Source organism: Stegodyphus dumicola, chromosome 2 (assembly GCF_044657685.1).
Source record: "Stegodyphus dumicola isolate Sdum_Otavi_A_Nest chromosome 2, ASM4465768v1".
Lineage (NCBI taxonomy): Eukaryota > Metazoa > Arthropoda > Arachnida > Araneae > Eresidae > Stegodyphus > Stegodyphus dumicola.
The window spans coordinates 246,151,650-246,175,829 of record NC_140769.1 but is presented as its reverse complement, the minus strand read 5'-3'; the positions used below and the strand labels follow the sequence as shown (position 1 = coordinate 246,175,829).

At 31.3% G+C, this 24,180-nt stretch overlaps 1 protein-coding gene across 1 annotated transcript in view; it reads left to right on the top strand.

Moving 5' to 3' along the window:
* The first annotated feature begins 706 nt into the window (after window positions 1-706).
* Window positions 707-24,180, top strand: part of Galphas (G protein alpha s subunit) — a 70,760-nt gene continuing 47,286 nt past the window's right edge. Inside the window, exons 1-3 of the mRNA XM_035377914.2 lie at window positions 707-1,233; window positions 8,676-8,748; window positions 23,910-23,964. Of these exons, the coding sequence (XP_035233805.1) occupies window positions 1,095-1,233; window positions 8,676-8,748; window positions 23,910-23,964 (267 nt within the window). The 5' untranslated portion in view covers window positions 707-1,094. The remainder of the gene's footprint in view (window positions 1,234-8,675; window positions 8,749-23,909; window positions 23,965-24,180) is intronic.

The following is a 24,180-nucleotide window of genomic DNA, read 5'->3' as shown; positions in this document are numbered from 1 at the left end:
TAATTATATATCCAGTTATATGTTATAGAAAAATATCAAATCGATTGCCAAAGATATTATGTGCATGTGTATTCATTACTGTTTTTGATAAGTCAGATTTCTATTGCAATTTATTCGCCATTTCCCAAAATCCGAAATATTTTACTGCATTCTCTTCAGTACTAGTCTGGAGAGGGAGGGAAAAAAGGTTCAATTTTATAAAATAAATTCACAGTTATGAATATTATCGTTCAACAAATACTGAGCGTATGATGTGGAGAAAATAAAGTTACTCTGTTATTAGGTCCTAATCAATGAAAAATAATAGATATTCTGCGTCTTAAAAATTTTCGTAACTGGACTGAAACCTAGAAATTTGGTTTTGCATGGGACTATGAAAACTCTCTAAATACTATAATATGGAAAATATATTTTTATAAAATATTTTTAAAAGATAAGTTCATAAACATATTTTAATATTTGGGAAACTTGATGTTTTTAGTTTGGAAACTAGGAATATTGTTTATTAGGCAAGAGCTATTTTCCTCTGAAATAAGTTATTTGCTTCATAAAACAATTTATAAATTATTAAACTACCCTTCTATCTCATATCATGCTTAAAAATTGCGCCAGTCAGCGATTTTAGCATCCGACATCTTTTCAAAAATTAAATCTGAAAATTTTTCATACTGAAGTGAATATAGATTTCAGTTTCTATTTTTAAACATAACCTCCGCCACTGACGTCTTTTATTTGTGCGATTAAGAAGTGTATGGCTTTGCTAAACATATCCTCCCACTAAGCTTTTTGCTTCGTGTTTTAATGTATATGCTGCGAAGCGATCGTGTTCGCGAGTGTACGGTAATAGAAAAATGCTAAGGATGATAGTCGTGTGACTTGTATTATTCCCCTTAAACCAGTTTTCGCCAATGAGCAGTTGTTTGAGGTAAATAGTGTACACTTCGCTCTTCTTCGACAACCGAACTACAATCCTTAATCGCACTTGTAAATCATGGATTAAGATACAGCAGGTTATTTTCGATAAGCTCGATTGAAACTACTTGTTCGCTACATCGGTCTGTAGACCGGCGGTAACCGGCATTAGGCCTAATGTCATGGGTTGCTTTGGAGGATCTAGCTCCAAGGGCGATGCTGAAGAGGATAAACGCAGGAAAGAAGCAAACAAGAAAATTGAAAGACAGATTCAAAAAGACAAACAGATATACAGGGCAACTCATAGACTCCTATTATTAGGTTTGTAAAATACTTGATCTTAAAATTTTCAATATATCACACTCAAATGCTGGTTTTGAAGCCATTCCTGCTATTGATGTAATAGTGAAGGTCATTTGTAAAATAATGATTTGTAAGATTATTTTAAACATTACTTTCTACATTTGTATCAAATATCGTAACTCTTTCTCCGGATTTTATACTGTTTAAATGATGTGAACATTATAGTTTTAATCCTTCCTTAAATGGTATCAATATTGATCGTTAAGCCAAATGTAAGTCTGCAGTTGATCAAGCTGTCAAATTTCCAAATATTTAGGAACAGAATGTTTTGTTGCATCACTGAAAGTACCGTGTATTATATATTCGTTTACTTGTTTATTTGTTTCGTAAAGTAAACAAATTAAAAGGTTTGAACATTACTAACAAACTCTCACCCAGGCGTTAGGCTTACGCATTCGACGTTGAAACTAATTTGACTATAATCAAAATATTTTTTAATTGAAGTTACTTTTCCAAAACGAATAATTTCTTCAATCTCTCAAATAAATATGGATTTGCTGTTTTTAGATTATATTGGCACCAAATTAGATGAAACATGCTTAATGTGTTAATGTTATTATAAGCTTCATTTGATTATTTTTAACTGCCGTAAAGTTTTCAAGTGGTATGTTTTGGATTTAGTAAAAGTAAAAATACATTTTGTCAATTTAATATTTTTATAATAGCCTAATATATATATTTATAATAGCCTAATAGATATATAATAGGTAATATTATATATTACCTTATTTCTCAGATCTTGGTAAGTGATTAAAGTTATGTTAGCTGTCTGTTTCTCTATCTTTTCTTTTAAAAATCTGAAGTTTGTTTTGATGTGGTGTTATAAATTATTATGCTTGCTTATTTAGCTCATTTTCTTTCATGTACATATTCAGACATGAATAAACTTGTTGAACTCTGGTCAGTTTTAGTTCCATGTAGATAATCTGGCTGCATTGCTCTTTCCATTCATAACATGAATACTGATCTTTATTCATTCAAAGGCAATATACCAAAGCAAAATTATTTCCTGGTGAATTAATCTTTTAACTGTTGTCATTAGTAGTTGATGTGCGGCCTGTCAGTGGAGTGTTTTCATTTCTTTTATGTAATACTTTATTATACTACTAAATAATATTATTGTTATTTTGCTGCAGTTATACTTATTTACAAATCAAATCTTGTGTTCAAAATGCAAAAATGTGTACTAGCTCTAAAAAAAATATGAAATGTTAAAAAACATCTGCTGTAGTCTGTGCACACTTTTATTTTGGTGTATGGAAAGATAAGCTTTCGACTAAGGAAATCTTTGCAGTTTGTTTTTTTTAATCTTTTACTAATACGGCATGTTTTTTAAGTTCTTTGTAATTTCAATTATACTTCTGGAATCAAGTTCTATTTCAAACATGCCAGAACATGTCTTTAAATGAAACTTTGGACTGTATGCCTTAAATGAAGTGACCACATTTTCATTGAAACAAAGCAGGACAAATGGAATGAAATGAGAATTGTAATTTAGTTATGAAAGCAGACCAATAATTCAAAATAATATATTTTATTGAATACATTCATGTACTTGTCTGTAAATATATTTAATACTAGCTATGAAATATACTTAATACTAGCTATTGGTAACTAAAAATATTTGTAAAAAACTATAATTTGAATGTTTTTTAATTAATTTAAAATTTTACTTAAAAAAATTATGATTTTCTTTCACGGTCATGTTTTTTTATCCAAATGAATACTTTGCAAGTTATTCAAATCATTTATTAAAATGTCGTGAAATTTCACACATGAATTGGTCAAATTATATTTTACCCGTAATACAGGTTTTAAAGGTTTAATGTTCAACTGCGTTTTTTCAGTTGTCCATATTTTATGGATACCAGAAAAAACACATTCTGTTGCTGCATTTGTTCCTGGAAGGGAGAGTGAGTGTTCTACAATTTAAAAAATATTTTCATAAGGAATGTTATTCTGTTTAAAATGAAGGAATAACTCCGTCCACTTTTTGCTTGTTTCCACATTTGCAGACAACCAATATTTAATTTTTTCTTCAGTAACATATTTTTTAACCAATGACATCTCATCAAAAAGATCATTTTCGCAAATATTATTTTTCGGAAAATGATTACTAATATATTAAAGAGATTTTTCCACATATTCCCTTAAAATCTCCTTTTTTAACATTCGATTTCTGTGCTTTCACAAAAATCCTTCAAAGTTTCAACACTCACAGTATATATATAAAAATACGAATAAATTTTTGCAGTAATATTTTCAAGATCCACTGGAAGTAAGTCAGATGCTGTTTAAATAGTACTGTGTAGAATGTGCACAGCACAACCTACTCCAATAATTTTTTAGCTCAAATGTTCATTAAAATGTTATTGATGCCTCTTCTAGCTTTTCCACCAAAATTTGCAATAGTGTTATCCTCACAATAGGCAATAATATTATTGTTCAAATTATTCTTTTTTAAAAAATAGTTATTGAATCAAAAATTATTTATGAAGTTTCACCCGGCAGCTGCCCAGACAGTATAGTGGTTAGGGAAGCCTGACTGCGATACCTAAGGGCCTGGGTTGGAATCCCGGAGAAGGCATGGCTGTAACTGTCTCTTCATAGGAGGCAATGGTGGCCCACCTATTAGGTATCTCTATAACAAAGAGATACCTAATAGTACATCCTACCTAATAGTACCTACATCTATACCTAATAGTACCTACATCTGGCCTTAGTATGGATAAATGGACTCTGTTACAAAACTGTAACTGTTTACAATCTGCCATTGGAAAAAAAAAAAGTTTCGCCAGCAATGAAGCAAAATCTAATATTCTAATTTTAATTCCTGTTTCTGGATCAAAAAGTCTAACAGTTGTGGGAAATAATTTTAAATCTTTGTGGTTGGAAGCATCGTAATATATGAATATAAATGTACATTTATCTATTTCTTTCTGCAATTGTGGAAACTAATATGGTGAAAAACATTACAAGTAATTGCTTCGTTTTCTGGTCCTTGCACATGCACATTTTTTGTCGTACAATGTTTTGATCATTTGCAACGTACAATCAATTGATCTGAAATTTTGATTGTGGTTTATGGTGTGGAAAGCAAATAGCCCTTCAGCTAATGCTAGCTGTTCCTCCGTTAATAATACATATTCCTTGACGAGACGCAACGACAATGGTCAAACACCACCGAGTAAATCTAACTTGTTACATCGCCTAATTTAGTTTACCCTGCATGCATTTTATGTTTTTTATATTTACTATAATAATTAATAAATAATAGGTAATATATTTTTACAGTAAATAAGAAAGGCAGATGTTTTATAAAAAGCGGGACGTGGGGTCACTTTATCCTTAAAATGACTCGTAATAATAATTTTATAATATTTTATGCTGCATCCAGCACGTTTTCTGAATTGCTTCCAAATTAAAATTATAGTCATTAAAATCATCCACATCCAAATAGTATGCATTCCATAAAGCCAAAGAAACTCGCGTAAATGATGTATTGTCGTTGGAAAGATGGCAAGAAAATTATGTAGTCATTGGCATGATATTGTTTAGAATCTAGAATGGGTTTTTGCTACAACTAAGAAATTTTGTTTGATCTTTACATTATGGTAACTTGGCGATTTTTTGGCGACCAACTCTCCTACAGCAACCCTCTATTTTTTTTTTCCCCGCCGCCATTTTCTCTTCACGAAGTAAAGACATGTTTCTTTTCTTTTTATCTCCTGAACACTTCTTCCAACAATCTACTAGCCGAATTACACTTATGCTAGAAATTTTATCAAACAAAACTGCTTAATCATGACAAATATTCACTGCAAAATTAGGAAAAACTGCACAATACCATCCTCCTTACGCATTTTTCAAAATAACACATACACATAAACCATGTACACGCCGACTTATTTTTACTTAAAAAAACATCCCAGAATTGCACAAAAATGGCATTGCGCACACTGTTCACTATATCCATGTACACTGCTTTTTTCTCATAAATTACAAAAATTTCACGAAAATACATGACAACTTTCTCAATCTTTAAACCCGGTAAAAAGAACATATATGAAATTACCTGATCACGAAAAAGTATTTACCCTTTACAAATATGAACATTTCCACATATAAAATAAATAAAATATCCAAAAACTTTTACCTCTAAATCATCTATTACACTATACACGTCACCAACGAATTCATACCGCAAGCATTACAAATATTTAAATTATTTCCATGCACGTTTATTTCAACTTAAACGTATACCAAATTCCTACAAACATAAAATTCACAAAATAACTATCATTTCATTAAAATATAATTAAATTCAAAAACACTACTTAAAATATAAATGAGCACATACATTAAATTAATAAAAATTACCTTATAATCCTAATTACTTTAAACTAAATCATTGCTAATAACAATTTTCCCAATACCAAATTCCTTTCCACCTTACATTTACAACAATGCATAAAAATAATATCCTCAAATAATTAAAAATACTAACTTACCTAATCTTCTTCAGAATCTTGATTACGTGGCGGATACACTTTTCTTCCTTCTGTTTCAGAATCTTTAAAATCATACTTATCTTTCAAAGCAAGATACCAGGTAAAATAAATAACATAATAAAACATCTTTATTTCTCTCTCGCACAACCTTAAAAAACATTTATTACTATCCTTTTCAATAGCACTAAATACCCATTTCGAATTCACTTTAGTTACGGCCATGGGATCCAAAAATTCACAAACACTATTTTACACAACACAGAATAAAGCCAAATACAAAATTGCCAGATTTTTTCTCGATTAAAGAACAGTAATTCGTCCATAATATCACATGACATATCCCATGATCTCTCGTTTCCCTCACACAAAATAATGCGTAATCAGAACTGAATACTACTCACATTCTTAACAAAGTCTAACTAACCTAATCTTCTTCTGAATCTTCCTTACATGGTGGATACACTTTTATTATGGATTCAGTAAAATTACTGAATGATTTTTTTTCTGAATTTGATAAAAAAAAAAAAAAAATTCTCTTTATCACATCTACAATTCACTTTAGACAGCGCCATACAATCCCAAAATTATTCAACCCTACTTCACACAACACACAATGAAGCTTAATACAAAATAATATACATCCACAGATACTTGTCCAAATTCCCCCCCTTTTCCGATTAAAGAACCGTAATTCGTCCATTAATATCACATGACATATCCCATGATCTCTCATTTCCCCCCCCACAAAATAATGCGTAATCGGAACTGAGTACTGCTCACATTATTACCAAAGTCCCAGGTAGTAACCTTTATCGCCTCCAAAATGTCGCCAAACTACCAGTTACCATATTGTAAAGATCAACTGAACTGAATACTGCTCACATTATTACCAAAGTCCCAGGTAGTAACCTTTATCGCCTCCAAAATGTCGCCAAACTACCAGTTACCATATTCTAAAGATCAGCCGAAATTTTAGTTATAAAGATCACATGCTAAATATAACTATTTCCTGGGGGGGGGGGTGTTGGAACACAGTATGCTACTACATTAAATATGTCTCGGAGAAATTTACTTTACTAAGATTTAAAATTTTCTATGTAACACAGAGCAGGCAATGGTAGACCTTGTCAATTTTTTATATTTCTTGCTGAGTGAATAGTTGATTAAATGACTTCAATACATAAACAATTATTCTCTGTAGCCCATGTGAAAAGGTTAATAGACAATTTCAGAAGCTATTGAATAGGATAAATCTCTTCTGTTTGATGAGACAAGAGCAAATTTCCTTAGTATAAAGTGTATGCAAGATAAATAATATAATAAATATATGACATTTTTCAATTAATTTTAATATAGTTGGTGTCTGAAAATTCTAATTTTTTTATGGAGAAAGGCCTGTAATAGCTGAAAAAATTAATTCTTCTAAGTTATTTGTTTTGCTCTAAATTTTCTGTTGGAGCAAAATGAATTGGCAGCATTTTTTAAAATTGTGTCGTCAATATAATTAGGTCCATGTTAAATTTTTTACAGTTGTTGAATAGTTGGCCTTCACACAGTTTATTGCAGTGTAAAATAAAATCACTTAATTGTAAAATGCGTGATAAAAGAAATTTTGTTATGCAAGATAAGTCACGTTTTTATCAGGAAAAACATTAGTTACAAAAATCGATTATGAAATTATATTTAATGTATTATTATTTGTAATTTGATTTTCTTTTTCATGAAGTAAAAAAAGCTGGATAAGAATGCATTTTTTGCTTTGTTTTGTTTTAACAGTGAAAGATATTTTGCATTCAAAATTAATTTTAAATCAAGAGTCGTGTATTTATTAGGGAAATCAGGTGATGTTCTAAATTGAAAAATTTTATAAACTAGCCAATGTTTCTATTTGTTTGCAAATTAAATATTTAAATCTGTTTTAAGACGAGGTAACTAATGATAAATAAAATAAAAATGAGTAAAATAAATAATTTGAACTGTAATTAAATACCTGACAAGTCAAAATTTTTGACAGGTATCTGATAATTTTTATATCGAAATTCTCTCCTGTCGTATCTTCCAAACTTAAAATCAGGGAAAATGTCACATTAGCTGTATAGCTAAATAGCATTTGGAATATTGCATTTGCATGAAGTATTTTTTATGCAATGAAAATGTTTTATCATTTTCTTTCTATCTCTCGATATATATCTTAGTTGGAACTTTTAAATTAACATTCCAGAAATGCAAACAGTGCATATATCAGAACTATAATGATCTGTGCATGAGAGTTTTTCAGTTAAAGTAAACATTTTAGCTCTCATGTTTTCTGCATGACAAACTTACCAAATACCAGACTGTAATTGTAATATTATAAATGCCTGCATCAAATTTTTTCCAAAATCCTTTACTATTACATCATATAAACTACATTGAGGAAGGAAAAAAGGCTCTTCCTATCACCATGCATGAATATGTAATGTGTTTGCCTTCACACAAATTATGTTAAATGTGAATTCTATGTTAAATGTCAGTGTTGCAACTATGTTAAATGACAGTTATTTACATTCTGTTTTTCTCATACATAATCAGTTCTCTTGAGTGTTGCCATGTAGCAGAATATCAATTTTTTTATTTTCAGAATTTAATCAGTCTATAATTGCATAACAAACCAAGTGATTTAAAAAGCATCATTTCTTAACTGTCAGTTAATTCAAATTTTACCTTTATAGATACATGAGCTTACTGAATGTGTACATTCTTGATGCTTTCTGTTTGTGTCAGATGTCTGTGTATACTCTTTTTCTGTCTCATTATTTTTATTTATGTTTAATTAATTTTAAATTTTAGGTACTGGTGTGTATAATTGTTTTCTAATCTCATAATAGTTTATTTAATTTTAACTTCTAGGTGCTGGTGAGTCTGGCAAAAGCACAATAGTAAAACAAATGAGGATATTGCACGTTAATGGCTTTAGTGAAGAGTGAGTTCTCTGGTTATATAATAATTTTATATTAAATATCTTACCTGTTGTTGTATATTAAGCATGACTAAAAATTTTATATTTTTGTTTAATTGAGTAATAAGTAAAGCACATTTAACTCTGAAAAGTAACTTCTGTTTTGAAATTAATTACAATGATGAATATGGATAAAAAGAAACATGCAAAACTCAGTTAAGTTATGTGTATGTATCTGTCAAAGCATATAAATTACAGATATATATAGTTCAGAATTTTTAAACTAGATAGGTAAAATTACAGTTAACATTAATAAAAATAAATGTAATTTATTTATTTGAGCTAAGTTGCAAGAATTTTCCATAACTTTAATTTCTGAGTTCATTTCTGTTAACAAAAATCTTGGTTTGTTCCATAGGATTCTGCATTGAATTGGAGTTCTGGAATTTGTAATATTTCTCTAATTGTTTAGTTTAGACAAGGTCAAGGACTCTTGTTTCTAGGTTAGGGATGCCTTGGGAAATCCTGTAGGCAGAGAAGACTTGTACTTATATTATGTATAGGAAAGTTGATACATATATAAGAAATATTCAGAAAGTTTTGAAGTTTTGTATTAAGCATTTTATCTCTTAAAAAAAAAGTTATAAATGAAATTAAGAATTGTCCATAATCAAATCAAGGATTGATGATTTCTTGTGTATTCTTTTGATTTTTTTGGTAACTGTTAAATGGTCTCGTAATAATTATCTATTCATGGTAAAAATATTATTTAAATTTTCATTCGCATTTTCCACTAGTATTTAAATACATTAAGAAAAAATACTTTTTTCAGCAAATATAAACACTTACATTCTTGAGTATGCTTAAGGCAATGTAATTAATTAAAGCATTATTTACAGAGTGTTTGCTTCCAGCAGAAATTGGCACATGTTACAATATACTGTACAGTTTCTTTTAAAAATAATACATTACGCATGAAAGCAATACCAAACTTAGATTGACCCTCATATAATTTTTTATTTCATATTGATTAAAAGTCGCAAGGTATACACTATTTAAATAGTTACATATCACAGTGATGTGCCTCAGAGTCTTGTTTTTTGTCATATTTATGAGGCTATATTTCCATAAAAATTTATGTTCAGAAGAGCTGTTTCCAATGCTGTTTCTTTGTCGTGTTATATCTTCATCTGCATTTGAATGACCAAATTATTAGAAACAGTGAAATATCTATCTGTATACCTCAAAGAACATATCTAAGCTAAAATGCAAATTATAAATGGATGAATTCTGAAAGTGTATTACAGTTAACATATATGCAGTATAGTGTCTGAGATCGGGACTTTGGCAATTCCAGATTTGTGATTTTTTCGGATATCAGTTTAAATCAAGTAAGATGACACATGGGGAAATTATAAAATTAAAATTATGAAATCCTGATTTATGAAAAAAAATGAAGCATTTCTGATCTAAAGGGTGTCAATATTTACAAAAAAAAAAGGGGGGGTGCTTAATATTTGTTTACTTTATTAAAGATTTCTTTCAATCTAAATTGTTAAAGTTTTTTTTTAAGTCCAAGAGGGCTTTGTCCCTGAAGGACTATTGTTTTCGTTTTGCATAGGTTCCCTACAAATGTCCGTTTCACTTTTCAAACTGTTGCCACTGAATATTATCGTCCTGTATTATATTTGAAGAAATTAAATAATGAAGAATCTGCATAAATGTATGTAAGTTTCCCACATTGTGATAAAACAGTGGTACCTAGAGCTATAAAATTTTGAATGATGCATACCTGCCAACTTTTACGAATTTTTCGTAATTTTTACGAAAATGCGTTTGTCTTTACGATTTTACGATCGTAATCCATGTTTTACGATTTTTTCCCTTTTTTAAGTGTTTTTAGTGATTTTTGTCGAAATTTTAGAATTTTTCGCCAATTCAGCGATTTTTGCCAATTGCATCGTGTTTTACCGCCAACTACCGACTACTTCGACTCCAGTGACCTGCGGTTTCTCCCAATTTGCCGCTTAACCAGCCAATCCAATGCGCTGAACTTGTTTTCCCACTCTTTTCTTTGTGGGCGCCAGATTATTTTTTTTCGCGTTCGCTTCAGCAGCAAGGGAATTTCTCAGCTCGGACTCAGCGAACGTGGATTGTCACATTGTTGTTTTTTTTTTATTTGGTTTGTACGTGCTACGAATTTTCTTAATATGTCGTTGTTATGAAATGAGTTCAAATAAACCGTATTCTCAATATTTTCGGCCTGCTTACAAAGCCGAATTTTCAACGATTAAAGAATCCTTCAAAGGAAATAACTAAGCATTTTGCAACGTGTGCGTGTGTGACTTCATAATAAGTCACGGTGGAAGAAGCGACATTGTGAAGCATGTTAAGTCTAAAAAGCATGAAGTTAATGCTTCAGCTTCGACAACGTCAAAGAAAGTGGATGATTTTTTTTTCAAATTCGGCTACGAATTCGGATGCCGATGTCATTTTTCCAGAGTGTTTGTTTACTGCATTCCTCATCGAACAGAACGTGCCGCTAAGCGCTGCCGATCACGCCGGTCAACTTTTCAGACGGATGTTTCCCGACTCCAAGATTGCTCAGAAAAATGCTTGTGCTCGCACAAAAACATCTTCTATTATGAACGAAATTGATTGCGATGCACAAAGTAAAACGATAGCTGCACTCCAGAATTCAGCATTTTCGGTGTCAATCGATGGCAGCAATGACAGCGATTGAAAGCTTTACCCATCGTTGTCACATATTTCTGTGATGTTTCTAATGAAATGAAAACTCATCTTTTGCGTCCTCCATTGTTAAATGGAGACGTTACGGGGGAAAATATTGCCTCCTTGGTAATTAATGAGTTGAAACAACAACTTAACATCCCAATATCAAACTGCATTTCATTTGGTGCATATAATGCTCATGTCATGGTGGGTGACAAAAAGGGTGTAGCCTCTTTCCTCAAAAAAGGACAAAATGAATTAATTGTTATTGGATGCCTATGCCACTTAATTAATTTGGCAGCAGAAAAAGCTGCAGCTGTAATTCCACACAGTAATGCTGAGTGCGAGAGAGTCTTCAGTGTTGTGAAGAAAAACAAAACTATGTTTCGTTCTTCAATTTCACCAAAAACTCTAGAAAACATTTTAATTGCTAAATGTTATGTGGAAACTAATTGTTATGACAGGAAATTTTCCAAAGAATTTTTGGCTAAAGCCAAAAAATGCACTCTAAATTCATTGCAATAATTTTTTTGTGTAACATTAAGTTCTTGTTTTATGTTTCCTAATAAATTTTTTAGTTACTACTTAATTGAGATTTACTAATGCAAGAGCAATTTTCTTTTATCTATTTGTATAAATTGTTATTTTTTTAATATCAAAGCATGATATTAATTCTTCGTGTTCTTCTGAATTTTTATCTTTAGAGGTTGGCAGGTATGATGATGTAATCCTACTGCAAATGCGGGCATCTGAAAGCCCAAATTTGAAATTTGTTTTATTATTGATTTCATGTTCTGTAAAGCTTTAACAAATTTTTTATTAACATACTCGAGGATTTCAAAGCAGGCAGTTGAAAAACATTTTTACCTCCATCGCGTGAGACTCTGTATCGGAAATTCTAAAGATATGCTCATTTGCGATATTGATATTGCACTTGAACTGAATTTTATGCTTTAAGTGCGAAGAATGTGATATTTAATAAATAAATGTAACAGACAAAATGTTAAAAAAAACCCCTTTGGACGAAATTTAAAACCTGAAACTTTTCATTTTTTTTTTTTTTATTATAGTCCAAAGGGGCTGTTTGCTCTGAAGGACTGTTAATTTGGTTTTGGCTTTTTGCATCGAAAACTTTAAAAGGCTCTATCACTTTTCAAACCATTGCCCACCATGTATTATTATTATTATTATTTTTTTTTTTTTTTGTGCAAATACTTTTTCTTTAATTCTATAGACAGATATAATTTTTTGTTAAGTTACAAAGTTTTACTGTTCAAGTGTCCTATAATTGCTGTGTTGAAAATTCTGACTGACTTGTCAATCGAAATTTTTTCATTTTCAATAACCTCTCTTTCACTTTCTTCACTATTGTTAGCAGTATTTTCTAGATCTAGAAACATATTACAGATTTTGCCGACCATTAATTGAAGGATGATTGGAGTATTGTCATCTTAATGAAAAACGTCTGTTATATCATCTTCTTTTATTACTGCTTTTTCACATTTCTTTACAAAATTCATTAACTTCACCATCCATATAATCCATATAATTTCACCTGTGGTTTGCGATATTCGAAAACCTTCGAATTCATGGCTATCATCCTCACCATGAAATACAGTAGCTGGCCTTAAATTTTGCCAAGCATTTTTTTAAAGTCTGGAGGCACATTCTCCCACAATCTTGCGATGCTCCACACAGCAGATTTTATGTTAAAATATTTCAAAAATTCTTGAATAGTCTTGCCATTATTCAAGAAATTTAACATTGATTTTTAAAATGCGACTTTATATTTGCACTTCAGTGCGCACACTGTTCCAATATGCATAGGCTGAATGATGGACATGCAGTTTGGAGGAAAGTATAACATGGATACATTATCTTTCATTAAAACTTTAAATATGAGCCGAACAGTTATTAACAATCAGGAAATTTTTTGCACCATCAAGGTAAACCAACCGAATTCAAATGTTTGCTGAGCTTCGGATGTGAAAGGATTTTCAAACCAGTCATATATTGACGCTTACATCATCCATGCTTTGTTATTTATATGATATGCAATGGGGAAAATCTTTGCTCCTTTAAATGCTCGAGGTCGTGTATTTTTTCCAATTACAAAAGGTTTATACTTGTGCGTTTCTGCAGCATTTGCACATGTTAAAATTGTTAGTCTAGCTTTGACATCAGTTGGAACCTTTTCTGTAGAGGTCGCCAAGGTATTTCATGGTACATAATGCCAGAAAAGACCAGTTTCATAAGCATTGTAAATTTGTCTGTGAGATAACATTTCACTGTTACTGAGTTCAGTTGAAGCTTTTTCACCTGAAATTTTTAACTGCATTATACCCAGTGCCAGATTTACATATAAGCTGCACAAGTTATAGCTTAAAGCCCCCACTTTCTTGAATCCACCTTCAAAAATTGTATTATATCTTTTATTAAAGGGAGGGGAAAGTCTCATATCCGTCATAAAGGGCTCATATCTCAAATAGTTTAGGATCTCGTGAAATATAAATCCAGTCCTGATTATACCACAACGATTTAAAAGTTTGGTTAACCAATCTGTCGAACATGTGCACTCAGTTTTTTAAGTTCATTTCTTTATGAAATATTTTGCTTTGAGCCATTGGACACGTTAATGGCTGCAACACTGTATGACCCATTCAATCATCACTTTGTCATGATCATCCCTTTTAGCATAGTGAATAATATTTCTGTTATTCATTGCAAGTAGGGTGTTGGAATCACAAAAAATTCATTTCTTTTTCTGTTATGTCTTATACAGTTGACTTTCCAATGCCATACTCCTTGCCTAATTTTGAAACAAATATACGTATAATCCATTTTTTGCAGCAATTCCACTTTTTGTGTTATGGACATCAAAATATGCTTTCACTTTGTAAATACTGTTGCAGCTGCAGAATTGGAAACTCTTTTCGACATAATCAAAAGTTGAAACTTTAATTTTCATAAAATTGCTATAATAATAATAGCCTGCAAAAAATAATAAGCTGGATCAAATCAGAAAGTTCAGGAATAGGGAAATATGCTGTATTAACTGAAATTTCTTGGAATCGGTAGAGTATAATTTTAGCCTAGCTTAATACGTCTGCTATACAGTATCAGTTATGTATAATGAGATTGGCAATAAAAGACAATTTCTTTTGCTCAATTTTGTCTTCCTTCTATTGTGCATTAAATCAGTTAAGTCTGAATTGTATTAATTTAGTTATTTATTATACTTACACCTATTTTTTTGCAAATGTTTAAGGCTTAGCTGAGTCTCGACTAAATAAATTTGCACATATACTTACGGCTTATCAATGCCCAGCGCTAGCTATCTTCCCACCTAATGCAGTCTCTGGGTGTCCCAAATTCTGCTATGGAGTGCCTCCCTCAGTTCTACATTTTTGTCGCCCTTAAATTTTAGATCCCAGTGCTTTCCTTAAATTCCCAAATTTTTATCATCCTTGTTGCTCGGTGCTTCTGTGAATTCCAAAAATTTAGTCTTGCCTAAATTCTGCCGCCCAATGCTGATATACGAGCTCTGGTGCTGGTTTATGTGAATATCAAATCAGTTATTAATTTAAATAGCACTGAATGTATTCTTTTGGTCTATGAGTATCATTAACAAAATCTATTTTTAGCATAATGGAAAGAAATTGTTAAATTTTTCTTCGTTAACATTTCTTAGTGCATTTAACTACCTTAAACGTGTAATCATCGCCAAGCGTAATGTCAACATAAAAGGTTACCATAATTTTTGCTGTTCAGTTACTACTAAAAAAAAGATATTTTGGCATTGCTGCATAAGTCATTACTCAAGTTATCATGTGTTGATAAACATGCAATGATGAAAGCAAAATATAATAAATAATGATTTGTTAGGTTAGTGTCAGGGACATGAAATATTAGTAGTTTCAACGATGTTTCTATGTAGAATGTTTCGGTTTGAGATGTATGCTAAGCTGATGTGCAGCTACCGAGCCAAATTATTGATCACACAAATTTATGCTAAAATGGTAGTTTCTTGAATAACAAGGTATTTTATGTAATGCCGAAGTGGAATTAAGAATCGGAACCTCCGCAGTTTATTATGAGGGGGAAATCAAATGTGCATGCTTAAAGCATACGAAAAAATTCTTAAAAACAATTGTTGATGTCTTTGAAGTCCGGTGTCCGCCGATAACATCGCGGAGAAAACAACGCAATGCGAAAACGTCGTGCTACAAAACATCGTGGGAGAAAACATCGCAGTTCTAAAACATCTCGGTACAAAATATCGTTGTCGAAAATAAAGCAGTTAAAAAACTTCGCAGTTTAAAAACATCGTCGTCGAAAATATCGTGGTAAAAAAATAAAGTATCTACAAATCATCGCATGACGATAACATCGCAGATATGCTTTTTTCAGGTTTTAATAATTGTAAATGGATATTCCCATGATTTGTGAGCGCAAGATGTAAAGAAGGATAATTTTTACTTTCACATTTTTTTTATTAACTAATAAATTTTTGCTGAAAAAGTAAGAAGGAAACTTAAGCATAGAAAACTAAATGCAACTTATAGATTATACTTTTCATGAAAAATTACCAGTGAAAACTTTACAAAAAATGATTTATTAATGGCCTTTGTTAGTTAACTATGTCGGTTTAAAATTCTATTCAATGCTATAAGTTGCATTAATTTTCTATGCTTAAGTTTCTTTTTTATTTTCTCAGCAAAAATTTATTGATTAATAAAAAATATGAAAGTAAAAATTATCCTTCTTTCCATCTTGTGCTCACAAATCATTACGGGAATATCCATGTATAGTTATTAAAGCCTGAAAAAAGCATGTTTGCGATGTTATCGTCATGCGATAATTTGTAGATACTTTATTTTTTACCACAATATTTTTGACGACGATGTTTTTAAACTGCGAAGTTTTTGAAGCGCTTTATTTTCGACGACGATGTTTTGTACCACGATGTTTTAGATCTGCGATGTTTTCTCCCACGACGTTTTGTAGCATGACGTTTTCGCCTTGCGTTGTTTTCTCCATGATGTTTTCGTCTGCGATGTTTTTGCCGCAATGTTTTCGGCTGTAACCTTGAAGTCCAGGTTTTGGATCATTCCAGATATTGGACATCCAGATCTCGGACTTTGTACTGTGTATATATAGCAATTTGTTTGCGTCAGTAGGCCCAGTAATGGCATACTGACAAAATGTGCAGAGCCAGCTGGCGTTAGCAACTTTGAAAGTAGTGAATTACTTGAACTAGCCATCGAAGAGCTCTTTTGTGATGATGAGGTACATTATTTCGCTCTCATGACTGGGACCCAGGTTCTGTCCTCAAAAGGGTCAGTGCGAGACTCTCATTTCACTTCAGATTTGATCCATAGATGTCTCCAGAATCAAGCCTCTGTTAAAACACCCAAAAGCATTGAACAACAGGGGCAACAAGACAAATCAACAACTATCTGTGGCTACTGCATGTTAATGTTGTGATTCACCCTTTGTTTCCAAATTTGAATCTGTTGACTATATGAAATTTTGCCCCCTCCTCATGTATAATGTAAATATGAGCTAATATCTCTCTAAAGGACTTGTGTAGGCTTACCTTTTGACATAATCGAGCAATTCTAACGCTCTGGATCATAATTCAATGAGTCCATTGATTTCATTTAATTCTGAAAGCTCTACTGTCACTTATGGCTATGCGATCAGTGAATATACTAACAATCCAGCAGGGAAATGGCATTGCTTATGTACCATTGATGAGAGTGTTGACATGGTGTAAACTGCTCAGACTGGCTGGCCTTTTTTATGAATGAATCCCAAATAAAATTTTTTCATCATTTTTTCTAATTCATCAAAATGTATGCAACGATGTAAAAATAAAAATTTTATATAGCTCGTTGTTATTGTGGTTTTCTTGTTCATATCACATGGAACAATGGTTGCCAGAGCCTACTCCAAAGAGAGGTTGGACTTCTATTTTCCATCTCCACTTTTGAGAGAGAGCACCCTTGATCGGGGGCCTCCGACCCATTCCCCCTTCCACCTGTCCACACAAGAGGACTTTTAGCTTGCTGCGTATTTAGAATGCCGCCATGCCACACCGACACTATACATTTACAAACATCCACGTCTTCTTCGGGATTCGAACCCAGGCCTTTCGGTACCGTAGTAGACGTATACTATACCGTCTGGGCGACATATAGCTCATTACTACTGTTAATTATTATTATTATTGGTTGAACATAATTAACCAATCAAAGCTCTCTAATATAATGGGCTTTTAAATAAAGCAGCTCTAACAAAGCCATAAATCCACTCAGATTCTTTGCAGTATCATTCTGATAAAAAAGTGTATTCAATCTTTTGGGGATGTTTTTGTTTGTGTAAATTGAACTATTTTATCAATTATATGGAGATTAACTATTTTTAAAAATGCTTCAGCTTTTGCAGAAATGCTTGTAACATATTGCCTTAGGATTTTTTTTTGTTATGTGTCTGCATTTTTTCACAGCTTACTAAGTTTTAGAAATTTCTGTTTAGAATAACCGTTATTACTAAGCATTAGCTCACTTTTGTCGGTCATTTGCTGTCATCTTCATTAAATATTTTAGCTACTACTTTACTTCGTATTTTCTTAAGAATTCCATTATTTCCTCTTCATATATAAAATGCTTACGTTTGTCAAATTAAAATTTAAATAAAACAATAATGTTATTAACAAAAATAAATAAATAAATAAATAAATAAAAATAAAATCGCCAAAACTAAAAGAGTTATAACATGTTGATATATGTGCGTCAGATTTTGAAAACCGTAACAATGATGAGTTAGAGAAATTATGGGAGGAATAAGATGAACAAATAGGAATGTTGATCAGTGCCATCTGTGTGCAGAATGTTGTATTTCAATGAAAAAAGATATTGCTTTACTTTTTGTAATGGTATGTACTTTGTAACGTTTAAGACTTTCGTAATCTACCAGAGGATGAAGTGCTGATCCCCCCAAATGTACCCCTCTAATTATAGTCGTGAATTGTTTCACGTTTGGAGGGATGTTATTTTCAGTTAAGTGTGTCTAATTCTACATGCATTTCTGATATGGAGGAAAAATGTTTGGCCTCTTGCCAAGCATAATTATTACTATCTTTTTTATTACTATCTATTAATGAATTTAATAATGGAGAATTAGGTAGATTATAGATTTCTAGTTGACTGCACTAGCTCTTGAGTTGTTTCAAGAAATTAAAAAAGATGAAAGAATTCTTGAAAGCAAAATTGTTTCTTTCATTAGAGTATTATTTAACTTTTTGTTGGGTTATCTGAAATATGTAAGTGTAAATTTAGTTTTGCTTTGCCAAATAAATACTCAACATTTTTCCGAGGAAAGAATGAAAATACAAGGTATGAACTTTACCTCTGCTGTTTATTAATTTGAAATATAGGCCATAAGGATTTTGATTATCATATTACTACTATATGATGCGTAGTTTGCTTTTGTTCCATGTTTTCACAGCTGGACAAAAATGTGAGTGCTGCATGGTAATGTGTAATTTTTATAGTTCACCACTATTTTAATCTAGTAGCCATACAAATGTAGTTCCGTTTCTTATGACGAAATATTTAATGATTCAGAGAATTCACACGCACAAAAAGGAGCATATGCCCGTATACATGCTATAATAAGCAAAATTTTTATTTTTCACGAATGATATTGTATCTAAAATTTGAAAAAGTGCTTATGTTTTGTTATAATTAAAGATAATAGTAAAAGTGATCTAGTTATTCCTTATTTTTATATAGTTCTTGAATAGAAATGAGGAATTCTTTCTCCAAAATTAATGAAAGAATGATATTCGTAAATGCATAACAATTATTTTCTGTAATAATTTTTCACCAATTCCTAAATTAAAGGTTTTTAATGATATTTTCTATCATTAAAATTAAATTCAATGATAAGGAAATTTTTAAAAATCCTCCCCCCCCCCAACATTAAGCTTACGGTTGCTAAATCTGCTGACATGTAATTGACACAAAATTTTAAAATATTGTTTCTTTTAAAAGTAGGAAAAAGATAAAAAAAGGAATAGTTTCTTGAATTAAACTTCCCATATTTGTATCTTTTAGATAGTGATTGACTAGTTTTGACTACATACAATTGTTTACTATTTGTTTTCTTAATTTTTGATTTTTCTCATTAATATATATATTATAGGTTCATTGATTAAGGACAAATGTTTTAACAGTATACTCTAGAGGACAAACTTCTTCAAATAAATTTCTGAACAAAAAAAAAAAAAAAAAAAAAAAAAAAAAAAAAAAAAAAGAGTAAAAATGATAATAAGTTTCTTCTCTGAAAATAAATTCTGATGTTTATTTTGTATATGAAACTCTTTTACTTGAACAAAAAGAAAATTGCTGTGTGACTTTTGACAGATGGCGTTTCAGTATTGCAAATTATATCGCTTCGCATCAACTTTTCATTAAAAGTGTTATACCTCATAGTCTTTCAGATGTGCAGGAAGTCTCACTTTTCAACCAGATCATGTGTTTCTAGGGCTGATGTCTTAAGAAGGATCATTGTTGCTAGGAAGTTATGAGATTTTGAAGTGTTATCGGCTTCACAAGTCTGATTTTTTTTCCCCCCAAAGGAACAATTTGCCTAGAAAGGCTATTAATTTCATTTTGGCTTTGTCATTGATTCACTATATAAAGAGAACCACTTTTTAAATTGTTGCCACCAAATATTAGAGCCCTGTATTGTATTTAAAGAAATTAAACAATGCAGAATCTGCATAAATGTGTACAGTCAAAAGTTGTTAACTCGTCGGGACTTCGGCGATTCCAGATTATTGATTTTTCCGTATTATGATCTCATCAGTTTAAATCTAGTAAGATGGCATGCAGAAATTATAAAATTAAAAATATGAAACCGTAGTTTATGAAATAAAGAACAATTATGATCTAAAGGGTATCAAAATTTACAAAAAAAAAGCTTAATATTTATTTGTTTACTTTATTAAACATTTCTTTTAATGTAAGTTGTTTAAGTTGCTTCGTTTTATGTGATAATACTTTCTCTTTAATTCTATAAACAGACATAATTTCTTGTTCAGTTACAAAGTTCCGCTGTTCAAGTCCTATAATTGCTGTGTCAAGAATACTGACTAATTTGTCAATCAAAATTTTTTCATTTTCAATAACTTCTGTGTCACTTTCTTCACTATCGGAAACAAATTATAATGACGAGGAATTTGATTTAAATCATATCAAAGACGGAGTACATCGAGATGAAATACTACATTTAGTAAGGAATTATAAGCCAAATAAAATAAAAATATATGTCCTGAAGATAAGGATAGTGCTGACAGATCAACTTCCAATTCATATTGGAATCAATTCATTTTCAATATTGGATGCTGGCATTCGATTAAACAATTAGATTGTGAGTAATGAGCTATAGTTGTGTTAGCTTTGAAACCTAGATATTTGCTCAAGGATTTTAAACTGTGGACTTTGGTCAGATGTTGCCTTGTCTGGTGTTCCAAATTTGGAAATCAAAGTCGCAGAAAAGGAATTTGCGATGGAATCCGATGCGCAAAAGACCAGCAGTTTAAGGTGATTGAAGCATTCATTTGGAACTTTGAGTTCAGCAGCTGGGGCATGGGTATATTTGTGAACCTTTGCTCATTGGCATGCCAAGCATGTTGTAGTCCACAGTTGACTGTCTGTCCTTATTCCAGGCCAAGTAAATATTTTTGTCACCAGCTTCATTGTTGTGCAAATTCCAAGATGGGATAAGTTATGTATACAGAAAAATATTGCTACAAATTTGTACATGTATGAATTATTTTAGTGAAATGTGAAATTATATATATATATATATGTATTTTGGGTAGTGTAATGTAACATGAAAATCTAAAGAAGCGAAGTTTTGTCATAAAAGATACAGGGGGCAAGTCTATTTAACATTAAGTAAATGGCTATCTCACTGAATTGATGAGCTATAGTGAAACTGGTGATGGTTTTGGCGACTAGTTACCAGATTTGGAGAGAAATCGTCAAAAGTTGCCAAACTTGGCAACATTTCACTCCAGTCCATATATATCTGTAATGGGTATTGTATTTAATCATATAAGTAACTGCACCTGTATCAAGCTCTCTTATATCTTCCAGTAGTTTTGAGAAATGGAAGGTACTAACGATTTCTCAGCCAGAGGGAAAACTCCATCAGATTGTGGGGAGGATCAGTTTCTCAGTTCAGTGCGAGTCCAGAGTATTGAGATATCTCCTTGAGAGCCTCCCTCTTTGGATAGGCTTTGCATTGCTTTGTGTTTAATGTTCTTAGTAGTTTGAAGTGTAAATACTGATTGTACTCTGTAATACTGTGAAGAGTTGTACGAGTATTTTTGTGGAAACTTTCAGAACTGTGAAGTGTTCCACTGGAATTTGATTAAGGAATCTTGAGGTCTTTATCCTCCTGGCAATCTCCAGCAACTGTATATTCAATTGGAAGTATACTGTAAATTCAATTAGTTGGATTTGCGATAGCTTCAGTTTTCAATAATGTGTCTGCTACGATGTTTTCTTCTCCAGAAATGTATTGTAAGTCATTAACAAATTCAGCAATGTAGTTCAGTTGCTGGACTTGTCTTCGAGAGGCTTTATCTAAATTTTGTAAGGCAAAGGTGATAGGTGTATGATCATTGAAGATGGTAAATGATCATCCTCCCAGAATGTGTTTAAAATGCTTTATGGCTAGGTAGATTGCAAGTCATTCTTAATTATAAGCACTGTACTTTTTATGCATTGATGATAGGGATCAAGAGAAAAAGCTTAGCAATTTGTTTTTCACCATTATATAGTTGGTGGATCACGGCACCCATGCTGAAATCTGATGCATTTGTTGTTACGGTCTGGGCTGTCTGAGCCAGGGATTCAGATTTCCTGTTCCAAACCATGATATTTAAATGATGATATGCACTTGTAAGCATTCTTGCCAAAGCATTAGTGAAAATAACAATTATTTGTGTCACTTATTTTTTGGAAAGTTTTCTTGAATTTGATATGCATCTTCATCTTTGTGGACTGCAATTTCTACATCTACTGCAATGCTAAGTCTGATATCTGTTTCTGTAAGTCTTGGGCAATATTGTTAGCAGATGGTGGCGAAACAGTTTGAGCTAACTGAGGTGAATTTGGATTTAATTTCCATATCTTGTCAACCGTTGTAAATAGTTTAGACAAATCATTATTGCTTACAGACATAATGCTCCTCATATTAACCCTCTGAGAAGCTCAGGTTTTTGGATCTGTCATGAAGACCTGTATTTAAAAAGCCTTTATTAGCTTAATTTTTTATGCATTTACTTATTTTAGGCTCTATTTTCATAAACTGACATTTATCAAGATGACATTTATATTATTAAAGAAAGTACAAAAACAAAATATTGTAAATTATGAGCTAATATATACCAAGTAACAAAAAACCTCATGACCGATAAAGCTGGCCATGGTACTCAGAGAGTTAAGTGGTAGTCATTGCATCCACAACGTTTTAAAAAATTCACCCAGCATTTGCTCCATTGCCAAGTTATGCATATCGCAGAAAAGTCATGGTGATTTTCCGTCAGCCAGTTCAAGTTTGGTTGGAACTTTCCGAGTTTCTGCGATTGAGAATTGACAAAAATTTCGCTAAGCCTCTTTTTAAGGCCAGATATTTCTTTTGGTTTGATTGGGTTATCAGCAACTTGTGACAGTGTTGTCCCTGCTTTGATCGAACTGACTACATAAATCATATTTTGTGGTCGGGTTTCCAAAAAGGAGGAATTTTTAGACTTGCTCTAACAATTGTTAATGTCTCCAATGCTGTTTCAATATTCTGTTTGTAGATATTTAATCACAGTCAGTAAATCTTGACCTCAGTCCACCAATTTATAAATTCCTTGATTAAGGATAAATAGTTTGACAGTATACTGTAGTGTCCTTAATTGCGGATAAATGGTTTGACAGTATACTGTAGGGAACAAACTTCTTCAAATAAATTAATTAATGAGATAACAAGAATAAAATGATAACGAGTTTTTTCTTTGAAAACAAATTCTAACGTATATTTCTTATATCGAACTCTTTTACTATTGACACATGAGCAAAAAGAAAATTTCAGTGGGGAGAGTTTGACAGACAGCATTTCAGTATTGCAAATGATGTTACTGCACATCAAACATTAAAAGTAAATTTCAAAATTGCACTTTTTACTTAGATTAAAATTAATTCAGAATAGTCATGTAATGAGTACCTTTGAACTTGCTTAAGAATAGTATATTTTATGAAAAAATTTAGTATTAAACCTTCTGTAAATAAATATTAGATTCTTTGAAGGTACTGCATATATTGATATAATAATTTACTGTTGTAGTTAAAGCAAAAATATTTTAATTGTAAAAATATTTGCAGTGAGCGAAAACAGAAAATAGAAGACATAAAGAAAAATATAAGGGATGCTATACTGGTAAGTTATAAAAATTTCTTCTAAGAATTGGGTATTATGTTATGAAAATGACAATTATATGTAATTTGCATATGGAAGTGTATGAATAGAGTTAAAATTTTTTACTATTACTTTAAATTGAAATAAGCATGGAAATTAAAAAATTTATTTCAGGTTCTCAGTTTTTTCTGTTTATTTTTCTATTGTGCTTAAGCTAGAACTTATTTTGTGACACAT